The sequence below is a fragment of the Pelophylax lessonae genome, assembly GCF_965119305.1.
Source record: "Pelophylax lessonae genome assembly, chromosome: 5".
Classification (NCBI taxonomy): Eukaryota; Metazoa; Chordata; class Amphibia; order Anura; family Ranidae; genus Pelophylax; species Pelophylax lessonae.
Window position 1 is genome coordinate 413,809,748 of NC_138772.1, and position 14,446 is coordinate 413,824,193.

General features: G+C 39.4%; 1 protein-coding gene across 2 annotated transcripts in view; it reads right to left on the bottom strand.

The window, feature by feature from the left end:
- Positions 1-880: 880 nt before the first annotated feature.
- NOL4 (nucleolar protein 4) overlaps positions 881-14,446 on the bottom strand; it is a 429,523-nt gene continuing 415,957 nt past the window's right edge. For both annotated transcript variants that reach the window (XM_082258685.1, XM_082258684.1), the window contains 2 exons: positions 10,051-10,231; positions 881-3,102 (listed from right to left, as the gene is read on the bottom strand). In XM_082258685.1, coding sequence (XP_082114811.1) covers positions 2,909-3,102; positions 10,051-10,231 — 375 coding nt within the window. In that variant the 3' untranslated portion in view covers positions 881-2,908. The remainder of the gene's footprint in view (positions 3,103-10,050; positions 10,232-14,446) is intronic.

Genomic DNA, 14,446 nt, shown 5'->3' on the forward strand with positions numbered 1-14,446 from the left:
ATATTGGCCTAAAATTTATGAAAAATTAGATTTTAATTTTTTTTATATTGGGAATGTTTTATAGCAGAAAGTAAAAAATATATTTGTAGCTCTTTTTTTGTTTATAGTGCAAAAAATAAAAAATCGCAGAGATGATCGAAAACCACCAAAAGAAATCTCTATTGATGGGGGAAAAGGACATCAATTTTATGTGAGTAAAGCGTGGCACAACTGTGCAATTGTCATTAAAAAAATGCAATGTTGTATCAGAAAAAATGGCCTGGTCATTAAGGGGGATGGACCGGAAGTGGTTAAAGTACCATTTGTTGTTTGTTACTATTAATAGGAGCCTGTCCTAAATACACTGAACAAAGGACCTGTATAATAAAGCTGAACTCCAGAAATTACATTTGTTATCATTCTTGCATTGAGCCAGCTTGGCTCGATTCAAGTATGCATGTACGATGTCCGGAGGACCGCTGGGGATTCTGTAAATCATTGCTAAAGTCTGTACTATGTTGTGAGAGCTGTGATCTTCTGTAATCTGTGCAAGTGGTTTCCCGTTGCTTGCTCAGCACCTCCACCATTCATAGAATTTCTTGTATTTTTTTTTCAATAAATACAAGGTGATCTCTGGTTGGACAAGGTGTATTGTGTGAGGGGGGGGCGGTGATGTATGAACTGAAAAAAAAAAAATCCCCATTCTACTCCCCAGTGTTGTCTCTGGCTTCCTCTTCGGTTCAGCTCCAGCAGTACTCATCGGACAAAATGACAGCCATTCTATTTTCTGTGAGCCCAGCCTGTTAATTACTCCCCAGGGCACACATTATTGTGCAGGCTATGCCTACTGTACTTCAGGACTGTCCGGGAAGCATGCCCCCCACCCTGCCATTGGAGTAGGAAGAGGAAGCTGTTGTGACTTTACTGGACTGGCTATAAGAGTGAAGGAAAAATATATGTATATGTTTTTCCTTTTAAATATAGAATACCAGGGAGGGGGAAGTGTGAGTGGATTAAGTGCCCAGAGTTCCATTTCAAGGGATAAAAGAATCCTCCAAGTGTCACATTTTTATTTTGCAAACATTTTAGGAATCGCCAGCTCTAGCTTCCAGCAGAATCAGTCTCATGTGCGACAGTCTGCAGCTACACCCCCTGGCACAAGGGTTACACGGGGGGGAAAAAGAGAGGATACCTCTCCCACCCAATGTGTCATTAATTATACTTCCATCGCATACAATGAAAAATACACACCAGAGTGCAAATTATCAGATTGTCACTGCAACCTCTTAAGTATTCAGTCATCAATATCCAACCTCAGAGAGAAGGACTTGTACACATAAGAGCAGCAATCATCTTGTGGTGATAACAGAGCAGAACCATACATTCCCTGGGTTGTGCCACCTACAGAGAGCTTGCAATGTATTGGCAGACTTTGTATCCCCACACTACCCAACCAGACACCAGTGCCAGGGGAAACCTTCTGTACTTATGTACCAATATTGAGAAAGAATACTCCAGACTACAATCTACCTTAAAATATTTTTTTAAATTATATTTGTAAACATACATGATGATTCTGATTTGTAACATTGTCACCTATGTGAAGCTCTGGTTGCTTTTGTGCTCACAAAAAAGAGCTTTTAGTGGCTTTCTGTCACATCTGAATCTGCATGAATCCTCTGGACCCTCTTTAATTTAGGATGGTGTTGGCTCCTATGATCTGTATAGAATACATGCCCTCTAAGCACAGACTCTCTAACTAGGTTACTTTATCAGACATTGCCATCTCAGAAGAACCAGTCTAACCTGTCTGCAGCTTAACCCAGAGAAGACATTTACTATGCAGCACACATCATAAAAGCCTTTTTCCGTTGCTTTTATCTAACCTGCCAACGATTCTCAGCTACAAAATCAAGAAGTTGTTGGGTCCCTTCCCTGATCTCCCCAAACCCCAACCAACCACATCCATTTTTTTCCCAAGCCTGGACTCTTCTTTAGTCTTGATCTTAGGACAATTGAGAGGTACGGTATGCGTTTATTTTTCTGGAAAGGAATCTATTCTACGGAATATAAGTTTATGAGGTACCAAAGATGTGTGGCTTTAAGGATTTTGTAGGCAAACACAGTTGTCACTCTTTTTTTGTTTATCTACTGTCCATTTGCCAGTGTCAGTGCCCGTTTCTACCTTGGCACTTAAAGCCAAAGACATTATTCATTCAGAATCACTCAAATCAAAATAACTTATGTGGAAAATGGCTTTTGGACCCGCATTGAGGTAAACGTTCCTCAATCCCATCACCCTTAGTGGATGTTTGCAAAGCGTTGACAACGCCTTCTGTGCGTTCTTAGCAATCAGTACTACTGGGCTGTAAGAAAGGGCAATCGAAAATATTTTCTCACAGGGAATGTGGAAAGATCACTGTCATATAAATTAAAATATCTGCATGAAAAATGACCATATAAAAATCACATTGTTTAAAAAATATGCAATCCTTCATTGAAATTTTCTAGTGTGAGCCTAGGTTGGCATTTTACATCCTGCCATCTCATCGTGTAGCTTCAAAACCAGAGTCAGTAGAACATTCCACTAATATTGCACTTGGAAATAATTGAACATCTTAGTGTCTTCCATTTGCTCCACTGTTTTGCATGACTTAATGAGCTACAGCCACATATGCAATATTTAAACCGACACACTGAGAACAAAAAAGCTGGACACATCAAAGACCTTTTGGAATGTCAGAGGTCTCGAGTTCACCGGCAGCACCTGAACATCACTTCATGGACTGAAAACAGTGTGGCATTATGGTAATTAACTCCTCTACTCATCAATGCGGTAACCAAACGGCTCCACTCTGGCATATACACTGTCAACATGACATCAGTGGAATTTCGAGACTAATCCAGGCCAGAAAAGAGATTGCGTGACTCAGTTCTGCTGTAAGATGAGGTTCTCTAGTTCATCGGCTGAACGTAACAAAAACGCCGCAGATTCCCGGTAGCCGGCCACTAGCTGCCTGACGGCAGTAACTTCTGTAGGATTTAGCTGAGGTCTGGAGCTTGTGTTACTGGTTGAGGTGGAGGTAGTTGCTAACTGCCTCTTCATGCTCAGATCTGTCGGCCCTGTAAAAAACCAAATCAGAATTTAATACATGACAATATAGCTCCTGCGTCTCGTTCATAGCTCTTTTATGCAGCCAAGCACAGTCATCTGTATACATTAGTCACGTGTCATTGAAATCACTGACAATGAGACACTAATGGTTTTCAGGAGCAGATAATGCAGAAAAATTATGGACAGGTCATTCATTTGCTAGAAGCTAAAAGAAATTTGAAGCATATACTGTACAGAACGTGGCATCCTACTAGAAGAGAACAGTCATTGCATAATTGATATTTATTTATTTTTTAATGTATAGATCACACTGATATTATATTCATAAAGAACTGGCTACTTTCTTAAACTAAGGTAATCTGCCTACAGAATACCAATTTATACAAACCAGCATTATGTGCTTGACATAAGGTGTAGGAGGAAGCAGTGTTACACATACACAGTGTACCTACCATTTACACACCTCGATGAGCAATGTTGTGATGCTTTATGGCGAATGTAGCAGTTTGTTATATGAACTATAACCTAACACGTAGGAGTGTCGGAGTGTCTACTATTCATTGTATTGAGAACAACTTCAATATGAGATCACTCATATGCAGCTTGGATTCATTTGCATCCCACTATGAGGGAAATCTGTGTGCAGCCATTGCTAACATTTTGAAAATGTTGCCTGTCTGTAATGCTGATTTTCTAGCTTTTTGTGACTTCGTAACCACAAAAAAAAATGCAGATCAGATTTTTGTTGCCATAGACATAATTTGGAAATCTATTACATGGGAGCAATGGGAACGGGAACATGCAAAATTTAAACATTTTTGGTAAAGTGAAGAAGGGTTAGGATAATTGTATTACTACCTGTGCTTTTTGTGGTCACAGGGACAAGAAAAGAGAGCAAATATCCCCAAAGGGGCTAGTGAAAGAGGAAAAAGGAATGAAAAAGGAGTAATAAAACCTGATTAAAATTCTGCCTCAATCTGCTAAAAAAAAAAAAAAAAAAAATGGCTGGAGTTTAATACTAAGATAACCGTGTTTACATTTTAAAATAGTAGAAAAATCAATATAATATAAATAGCATGTGCTCTACACTGTAATGCAGTAACCTTAGCTCATGATGCCTAATATACACACGGTATTTGAACAATCCTCCCCTTTAATTTGGATGGCACCCCTCCCTGCATATATAGGGTATGTTGGGTTCTAACTGATTATACACGCATTGTCAGTAGATAGTCAACAGTCAATAGCAAAGTGTTTGCACCACATTCAATGGTACTAGAATACCTGACCACAAACCCCCTATAGATGCTTTGACCACTAATTTAATTGAGGCCTCCTTGTCCTCCTGAGAAACTGGGTGAGCAACTGGCTGCCACCCTCTAAATGGCCATCAGTTTATTTGCAGGGTTAGCTGCTTGAAAGGTTAACTGACCACCTCCTTAACAGAATGCTTGTTTTCTTATGACTTTCTCTCCGTGTAGCCATGTCACTTTATAGTTTTTATTGTCCAGTTGTTGTGGCCTTTTCATAATCACTTGCTTTATGACTGTAAACCTCTGCCATCTTTATAGGTGAAATGTTGCAGCCTCATGTCTTTTACTTGCATTATCTCTCAATCAATAAAATTGAAAAAAAAACTTTGCTTGGTTTTTATCACTATCCTTAGAGACACATATAGAGTTAATGTATCAATGGCACTAAAACAGATTCACAGATGGAAAGGATTTAAAGAGCATTTTGGATAACGCACGTAGAAGCACTAGGCTGACAGTTGTACAGTTGCATAATATATCAGTTTGCCCTCCCTGGCTCCTCCAGGTTGGCTGCTAAGTTGACCTCGGTGTTCCCTATTCCTGCACTCTTGGAACCCTGCCTTAAAAGAATAAAACATTTTTGCAGGGTGCTGGTCTATTGTGATCTCACAATATAGAACAAATTGAGTGGTACCATTAACAAAGGTTTTACTTTGTAAATGTGTTAAAAAGTAATTACAAATGATTCATTTTCAGAAGAGGCATGAACAGGATGATGTGATTTTAACATAAGTCAACCTGCAATGCATAGGGAAAGGCTCATTATTCAATCGTCACCTGTCACTTCATTACATCAATATACTCTACAGCCCCAGATAAAAGGGTGAACTCTGTGAGACACTGATGTCTGTTGAATTCACATATAGACTAAATTATGAGTCGCATCATGATAAGATATCAGATCTGCACTCTTCATTCTTATTATAAATCACCAACACTACTTGGGAATAGACTTTTCATGTTTAAGGCAAAGATCACACATGGTATAACTAACTGGCTAAAATTTTAGTAAAATGTGTCTGTCAACAGCAGACTGCTAAATATATATACATATATATACATTTTTAATGTTCGCAATTCACCAAGGCTAATTTTGGGATGAGCTGGCCTAAATGACGTTATTGACTGCATTTTGTGAAATAGGATCTCCTCCCATGGTTTGCCATGACCAGAGATAAACATCTGGAAAGAGAGGCTACCTGGATCAACACAAAAATCTAAAGCCTACAAGTACATCCTTGTGAAAAAATTACAAATGGAGTGTCTACTAGTCTCATACCTGGTTTAGTTGGTGCAATTTATGCAAAAAGCCATAAAAAAAGCATTCATTGATGTATAGGAAAACAAACAAAAACATGGACAATAGAAGCTACAAAAATTGTACAACATGGGGAAAAGTGGAACTGTTGCCCAGTTAAATGTTTTGTATTTATAATGGGTTTATTCCTTAAAGAGACTCATAGAATCATAGAGGCTGCCTTTAGAGAAGGTTTGTTCCCTGGCCTGTCATGTTGATACTTTGGCTTCAGTCATGTCTGAGTCCCTGAGAAATATACATATCTTACATTTTGAGAATCTTATGTCCATGGCATAGCAGTGTGAATATTTTCTTGGGATCTGAAATATAGCCCACAAATAGAAAACTATGCTTCTGCTGCTTGCATTTTAAGATTCTGATGTTTGGCCACAGAGAAGCATGTAAAACAGAGGGTGCTTCTCTAATACCTACATTGTTGTGCCCGCTATAGTATTCCTCCTTTGGAGGTGCATGGAGTCTATGCATTTTCAATGCAGTCACTGATGAGTGACACAGAGCGTTAGCTATGTAGCTGCGAAGGTCAAATCATTTACAATGAGTTGATTTCCCACAAAAATCAATAGCTGCTAGTGTTTTCCACTACAGGGACATTACCACACATTTGTATTCCTAACACAGTAAATGTGTTGTTTAATGCTTAGTTTGATTTAATGTAACAAGAATGATTAATTGGAAATGACAACTTTCGTAGTTCCCTTTCAACCCTTTAGAACACTGGATGTTTGCAGCGGCCCTGCTGCAGCCCTTAAAGGGAACCTGTACTGAAAAATGTGTAGATAGCCTTGCTGATCTAAAAATTTTATTTGTTTCTGACTTCAATCCTTTCTGAGACTCTAACCTATAATAAAAACGCACCAAGTCAAGTTAGAATTCCTAATAAACATGCTTATTCTGGGTCAGGAATTGAAAAAGAATTAAAGTGATTGTAAAGCTTTGATTTTTTAAAACAAAAGAACAAATCCATCTTACCAGCTTTGTGCAATGGTTTTGCACAGAGTAGTCATGATTTTCCACTTTTGGGTTCCCACACCGGTGATTCTGGCTCCTCCTCTTCAGTGAGAACCCCAATAAATCAATTTTTATGGGAGTTTTCATGCAGGTTTACCTCTGAGTCACCCTGTCTGCATCTTTTGACAAGGACAGCACGGCTCAGCCCTGCCTCCTGCACCCTCATCACAGAATTTGAGCAGTGGGGGCTGCTATCAAACTGCCCTGTGAAGAAGGAGAGAGCCACTGTTCTCGGGCATAGTACTGGATTGAGAATGGGCTCAGGTAATCATAAGGGGGTTGGGGATTCTATAATACAGAAGGGTTTTTTTTTTATCCCAATGGATATAATGCATTAATGTAAAAAAAAAAAAAAAAAAAAAAAAACCTTTTAAGCTTTAAAAACACTTAAAAGCCAATGGATTAGTTTGATAGCCAATAAACCAGTATTTTCATCTGTTTGATTTGTTTTTTGTTTTAAAATTAACAAGAATATATGTATAGTGACATCAATTACTTTCTTATAGTGCAAAATATAAGTGCAGCACAATAACTTACAGATTATACACTCATAACAAACATAACTAAACAAACTATATTAGAATTGTGATAGATACAATATAGAAGTCCCAAATATAACTCCACCACAATGTACACATCAGTGACAATTCATATAATGTTCTCCTGGTGTATTTAGTGCTCACCACCTACGGATAAAATGCCTGCTCACCTCTAATATCTGACCCCACTACAGAGTCATGGTAGCCTTAGTGTACTCCCAGTCTAGATGATACTGCAACGCTCCTCTTGCTCTCATCTCAGAGTGACACTACTTCACTTCTTTCCTTATTCATGATCATCAATGACGTATGACATATAATAAAATTGAAAGACCATATTGTTCTCTGCTTCCAATCATTTATTAAAGCCAAAAATGTGATTAAAAACACTCACAGGGATATATGAAAATTGTGCCTAGAATCAGCTCACCACGCTGATACAAATGGCTTTTGTGTGAAGTCACGGGCTTCGACTTCTCCCACCCATTTGCGTCACGCCCTCCTATTAGGCTTCTTTAGTAGGTAAGCCCAATAGGAGGGTAGTGTATGGGTGGGAGGAGCCGAAGCCCATGAAGTCATACATCAGCCAATTGTATTAGTGTGGTGAGCTGATTCTATGCACATTTTTATATATATTCCTGTGAGTGTTTTTAATCCCATTTTTGGCTTTAAAAATGTTTGGAAGCAGAGAACACAATCGTCTTTCAATTTTAATCCATATCATATGTGATGAACGCGAATAAGGAAAGAAGTGAAGTAGTGTCACTCTAAGACGAGAGCAGGAGGAGCGTTGCAGTATCATCTAAAGTGGGAGTACACTAGGGCTATCATGACTCTGTAGTGGGGTCAGATATTGGAGGTGAGCAGGCACTTTATCCGGAGGTGATGGGCACCTCCTGCAATTGCTGAACCCACATGCTAACCTAAACACCAGGGCAGTTATACATGCATGCTCATAGACATCCCACTCCCATCTTACCTTTCTCGCCCTCCTTCTTCTCCTACCCTCAGGGAACATTTCTCCAAATCCTGTTCCTCCATTTTCTAACTGCAAACCACATATCTAGCACCCCTCATCCTCTGGCAACAGCCGCAATTCACTCAGTTTAATTTCTGTCCCCCTGCTTCCTAAAACCAGCCCCCCAATCTTATGCTCCCTTTGGAATGCCCGCTCCATCTGTAACAAGCTCATATCTGTGTATGACCTTTTTATCTCTCATAGCTTTAACATACTCGCCATAACTGAAACCTGGCTTTTAAATTTTGACTTTGCTTCTCCTGTTGCCCTCTCCTATGGCGGCCTCCACTGGACTCACTTCCCAGACCCAATGGACAGAAAGGAGGTGGAGTTGGATTCCTTCTATCCCCACAAAGCACCTACCAAGTCCTTCCTATACCTCCCTCTCTTCATTCGAGATGCACTGTATTCATCTGTTTTCTCCCATTTTTCTGAGGATTGCAGCAATTTATCGGCCTCTGGACCAGTATCGTGCTTTTTTGATGACTTTGCTGCCTGACTATCCTACTTTCTATCCTCTGAAATACCCACTATCATTCTTGGTGACTTCAAAATCCCTGTCAATGTTAACAGCCCAATTACAACTCAACTTCTCATTTTTTGATCTAACCCAATGGATATACATTTCCTCTCACTTCAATGGTAATATACCGGAAGAACGTTATATGAACTGTCACTGATTTTTACACAGTGGTGGAGTTCTATATAGTTCTATATATGGGACTTTTATATTGTATCTATCACAATTCTAATATAGTTTGTTTAGTTTTGTTTGTGTGTGTATAATCTGTAAGTTATTGCACTGCACTTATATTTTGAACTACCGGTATATATTTACGAGGTGATTTTGTGGGCACACTCATCAAAGTGAAAGCAGCAATCTGAACCTTGGGTATTAGGCATATGATAGGCATTATGTTTAGCATTATTTCTACGTATATAGTAGTTGGTGATTGCACTGATATTTTATTACACAATAAACAGCTTTCTTGTTGGACTTATCTATATTAATTAGTAAAAGCTTGTGTTTGCAGTCTGACCAGCCATATAATTAAGAACATAACTGATGAAAAGTCTAGTTTACATAACTGTACAAATATCATTCATATTTCCCGATCAATATAGCTAATGGGAACTAAAATGTAACTGTTTTAGCATTATACCTGAAGTGAACCCAATGTTCTGGAACTTAATCACAATACTGTTACATAGCTGCTGGCACTATGGGGCTGTGCTGAGTTTAGAGAATTCTAAACAGTATGTTTATGTCCCATAGACTTGGGTGGAACATACTCGTACTGCAGGGGCACTATCCCATTCAGGTCCATTGAATGTTGCACAGACAAGGGAAGCCCAGCACTAAATATCTACTGACCAGAAGGTACACAATGCAGGAGATTTCTGGCATTGGGTGAGGTAAGTAATCAAGTTTGGATGGTAGGGTGGCTCAGCCTAATTATGGAGCTAGAGGAGGGCTCTTTTTGTTTTTTTTTACATGAGCACTAGATTTGTTTTTTAAGGCCTCTAAAGTAATTTGCATGTAAAATGTTCATTTTTGTTGTTTTTAAAATGTATATAAAAAAATCATATGTTTCAAAGGAGAAAAACAATTAGAACATTAAATTCTTGTATAAGCGGTCTAATTATTAAAACACAATCCCAGTACAGTAACATTATACATATTTATCTACTTTTTTAAAATTGTGAACATTAGAGCATAAATAACACAAGGCTATAAGGTAAAGTCAAATGCAACTCACCACTGTTCGAAGTATCTGAGAGATTTAGTAGGCCACCCCCTAGCCCCCGGTAACTATGGTAACTGTAAGTCCCATTCCCATTGATGTATAACACCTCTTGCGTGCTGGATACAGCGGACGTGGAATAAGTGACCTGTGCATTCTCTTGTTTTAATGGTTTGTCAGGTACTGCTGGTTCATCCTGCAAAGACAATTTGTAAAACATATGTGTCACTGGAAAATTTGTTAATTTTTACCAGATAAAAACATACAAATAATTTCATATGTATAATTAAATGACCTCCAATTTTAAAAAAATGCCCTCGGCAAGGGCTCCTAGTTTGTTTAAGTATCTCCCAAATCGGAAGAGGGCAGCAAGGCCTACACATTACCGCAGTATTTAAGGAAGAACTACTTTTGGAATGACATTGGAACAATTCCACTTTCTATGACTGAATTTGTAATGCAGGGCTGGTGGTGCCCATTATCCTTCAGTGCAAATGGTTATTCAATGTCGTTTTTGTTTATAATGTTTAGAGCTGCTCATTTGTCAGGCCATATTAATAACACTGGCAACAAGTCTAATTTTTACATTTTTACCAGCCAGGCAGCTAAAATACTAATCAGACGATAGCACAGCTAGTACATTGCATCATATGCCCAGTCACACCAATAATCCTGCAAGTCCTCACAAGGGTTTGGTTCTACTTTCATGTTAGACACCACTGTTGGCCAGATGAGCAAGATGACCCTTCATTGCTAATAAAGTATTGCAGAATTTAAGTTGCCAGCGAAGGAGCAACATCTCCCTCTTTCAGCTGATGAAAGAGCAACACATGGAAGTAGGTGAGCATTTCATTTCTCTATTTCCCTGTTCTTATCAGCAACAGGATCACCAGTGTTAAAGGCTACGTTCACATTTTTGGGCAGAATTTCATGCAATAAATCAAAGACTTTTCTTATGTCTTTTCTGTCCAAGCCATCCCAGTGTACTTCTCTCTCACTTCCCTAATCCATGGCAGCTTTGGATCTGCACCTCTCTGTCTAAGATGTAGAAAAATTATTTCTAAGCCCATCACTTCCTGTGGCAACATGTGACCTTCCAGGAACCTTCATATCCCATCATGCATTGCCTTATTGCATCACAGAATAGGGTGTGTGCAATTCTGTAGACCATACCTTCCTGATAAATATACCACCTCTTTTCTATTGCCACCCACGTTCCTACTTTTTCATTTAAAGTGGGAATACACTGTATAATCTACAGTGCTTAGCATAAATGAGTACACCCCAACAAATTTGTCAGAAAACCTTTACTTTCCTTTCATAAATAAACATTTTCTATAGGACACCATACTACAAAATACAGAGGGCCACTGATTGCAACCAAGATGTGTTTATTTGCACACACAAAACATATTTTTTCTAACAAACTAATTCAAGACCATGTTGCAAAAATCAATATACCCCAATGAAAGTTCTAGGAGCAAAGCTAAATTTTAGACAACAAACTCCTAATTAACAATAATTCAACTCCAGGTGAATGTAATTATTCATTAAACAGGTGCCCAGCAGACAGTTGATTATAAGAGGGCGTTACTTAAAAAAGAAAACCCCATTGCTGTCAGCAATGCCACCACATGGAAGAGAAATGTCACAAGGCTTGAGAAAGGAAATCCTTTCTTTTTCCAAGGATACAAGAAGATCAGCAAAGCTTTACTTATCAGTCAAAATACTGTAGCAAAAGTGATACAAAAATGTAACAAAGATGGAGGTGCAACCATCTCATAGAGACGTCCAAGCCATCCACAGAAGTTAACATCTCGACAGGAGCGTCTTCTGATAAGAAGGGTTGAAGAAAATCGTCATGTAAGTACACTGCAGTTAGCTAAAAAAGTGGGGTAATTGTTTACTATGACACAATACAAGGGACACTGTAGAGGAATGGCATGCATGGGTGTCCTCCATGAAGAAAGCCTCTCCTAAAACCAATGCATAAATAAGCCCGCCAAGAATTTGCCAGGGCCCATGCTGAAAAAGAAGAAGACTACTGGGACTCTGTACTCTAGAGTGATGAGGCCAAGATAAATGTTTTTGGAACTGATGGCTTCAAAACTGTATGGCGTCGCAAAGGTAAGGAGTACAAACAAAAATGCATGGTGCATACAGTGAAACATGGTGGTGGCAGTGCCCTTCTGTGGAGCTGCATGAGTCCTGCTGGTGTCGGGGAGCTGCATTTCATTGACGGTATCATGAATTCACAAATGTACTGCTCTATACTAAAAGAAAAGATGCTACCATCACTCTGTGCTCTCGGTCGTCGTGCACTTTTCCAACATGACAATCATCAAAAAACACACATCTAAGGCCACTGTTGCATTTCTGATAAAGAACAGGGTGATTCAGTGGCCAAGTATGTTTCCTGATCTGTACCCAATCGGGGAACACTTATGAAGAATTCTGAAAAGACGAGCATCGCTCTCCATCCAGAATCCAGACTCTAAAAGAAGTAATTCTTGAAGAATGTAAAAAGATAGATGTTGTAATATGACGCCATTCATTCCATGCCTAGAAGACTTGGTGCTGTCCTTACTGATCATGAAGGTCATACAACATACTAGATGGAGTATTTTTTGTTGTGTTGTGTATTCACTTTTGCATCAACTAATTTGAGTAAAACTGAATATGTAATCTAAGTTATACTATTAACCTTACTATCATGTAATGAGCTAAACAAATGTTCAATAAAACTCAGTTTTGTCAAAATTTTGGAAATTGTTCTTGTGTTCATTGAGATATTGAATAAAATTATACTTTTCAAAAGGGGTGCACTCATTTATGCTCAGCGCTGTAATTGTACAATTGCCTTTAGATCTACCACCAACTATATTGTGCCTGCATGACTGATTTGATCAAGGTCTAGCTCAGGGAGGGGGAGGGTGTAAACACACTAATTTCACTTTCAGGTCCTTATTCACACAGTGTAGTGGGAGCACGTTTTTTGGTGCGGTTTTCACTCGACACGCATAGGGCAGCCCAATGATTTAAATAGGCTGCCCTATGCACGGCAGACGCAGCAATGGGGCATTTTGCAACGTTGCAGTTTGCACGTTTTATTTGTTGTGCATTTTTGCATGCGACAAAATGTGTGTTTGCTTCCGTGTTTGGGTGCTGTTAACCAATAATGGCACCGAAAGTGTAACTAGTTCATTTTAGGCGTCTAAAGGTTGCCATACACGATACAATCTGTTTGTACAAATTCTGTACAACAAACTTTCAATTTACCAAAACTATATAATAGGAGGACAAACCTATCTGTACAATCACTCTGTATCCAACCATGCAGACCCTTGCACTATATAGTTGATGGTAGAGCTAAAGGAGATTGTACAATCAGGTTGTAGAGTGTATGGTGTAAGGCTTAAGGTGACCTCTGACACTTAAGCTGTCAGGTTGTTTATATACCTGTGTGATTAAAGATTAACCACAAATGAGGGGAATATTGAGTGTTTGTGGTCTGCGAGGGCGAATTTCAGGAAAACGGGGCTTGATTGAAGAAAAGCTGAGACAATAAAACAAATTATTTCAGAGATGTCAACCTGGGAGAACAAAAACAGAAAAGGGGGTATCTGGCACACTAGCAGGAAAAAGTCCAAAGTTAGTATATCGGCAGTACATGGATGGGGGCCAAGTATGCCCAGGTGCTTGACTCAGTGAATGCCACTGGTTGAAGAGCTAGTAAGGGACTTCTCTTCTCATTTAACCAGGGAGAACAGTGTATCGGGTGATAAGGATGAGACATATGCAATACCTGGGTGTGGTTAGTTTGGTTAGGGGCGTGGCTTAACCCCTTGGCCAAGGCCCAGGCACCGAGAGGCCGCATATTTGCGTGAAATGCGGTCATTACGGCTGAGCCAAGAGCACACGCCCTGCGGGCTCCTGGCACAGTTACTGGTGCCTAACCAAAAGCTCCCGATTGTTGCTTGCAATCGGGTCTTTTCGGAACACCTGATCACAGTGACAGCCAATCACGGCGGTCACATGATCTTAAACCTCCCTCGCCTCCTGGCATCCTAAATCTCTTAAAGGGCTGGGACGCGCCGGCATGAAAAGGGGACATAGAAAGCTGTGCAAGAGAAGTGGTACTAACCAGCATCCATAAACACAGAATGAGAACAGATGCTGGGGTCAGGAGTATGTAATGTACATAGTGCAGGGGTCAGGAGCATACACAACACCCCCTATGATTCATTCCAGTCCTTTTATTCACTGCTCATCAATACTTCCTCTGAGGCACATACACACTCACTGCCACATGCTCATATTCACATACATCATACACCCATACACTCACATACTGATACATATTTTCACACCCACATAAATATACATACTTACAATACATACTGTACATACA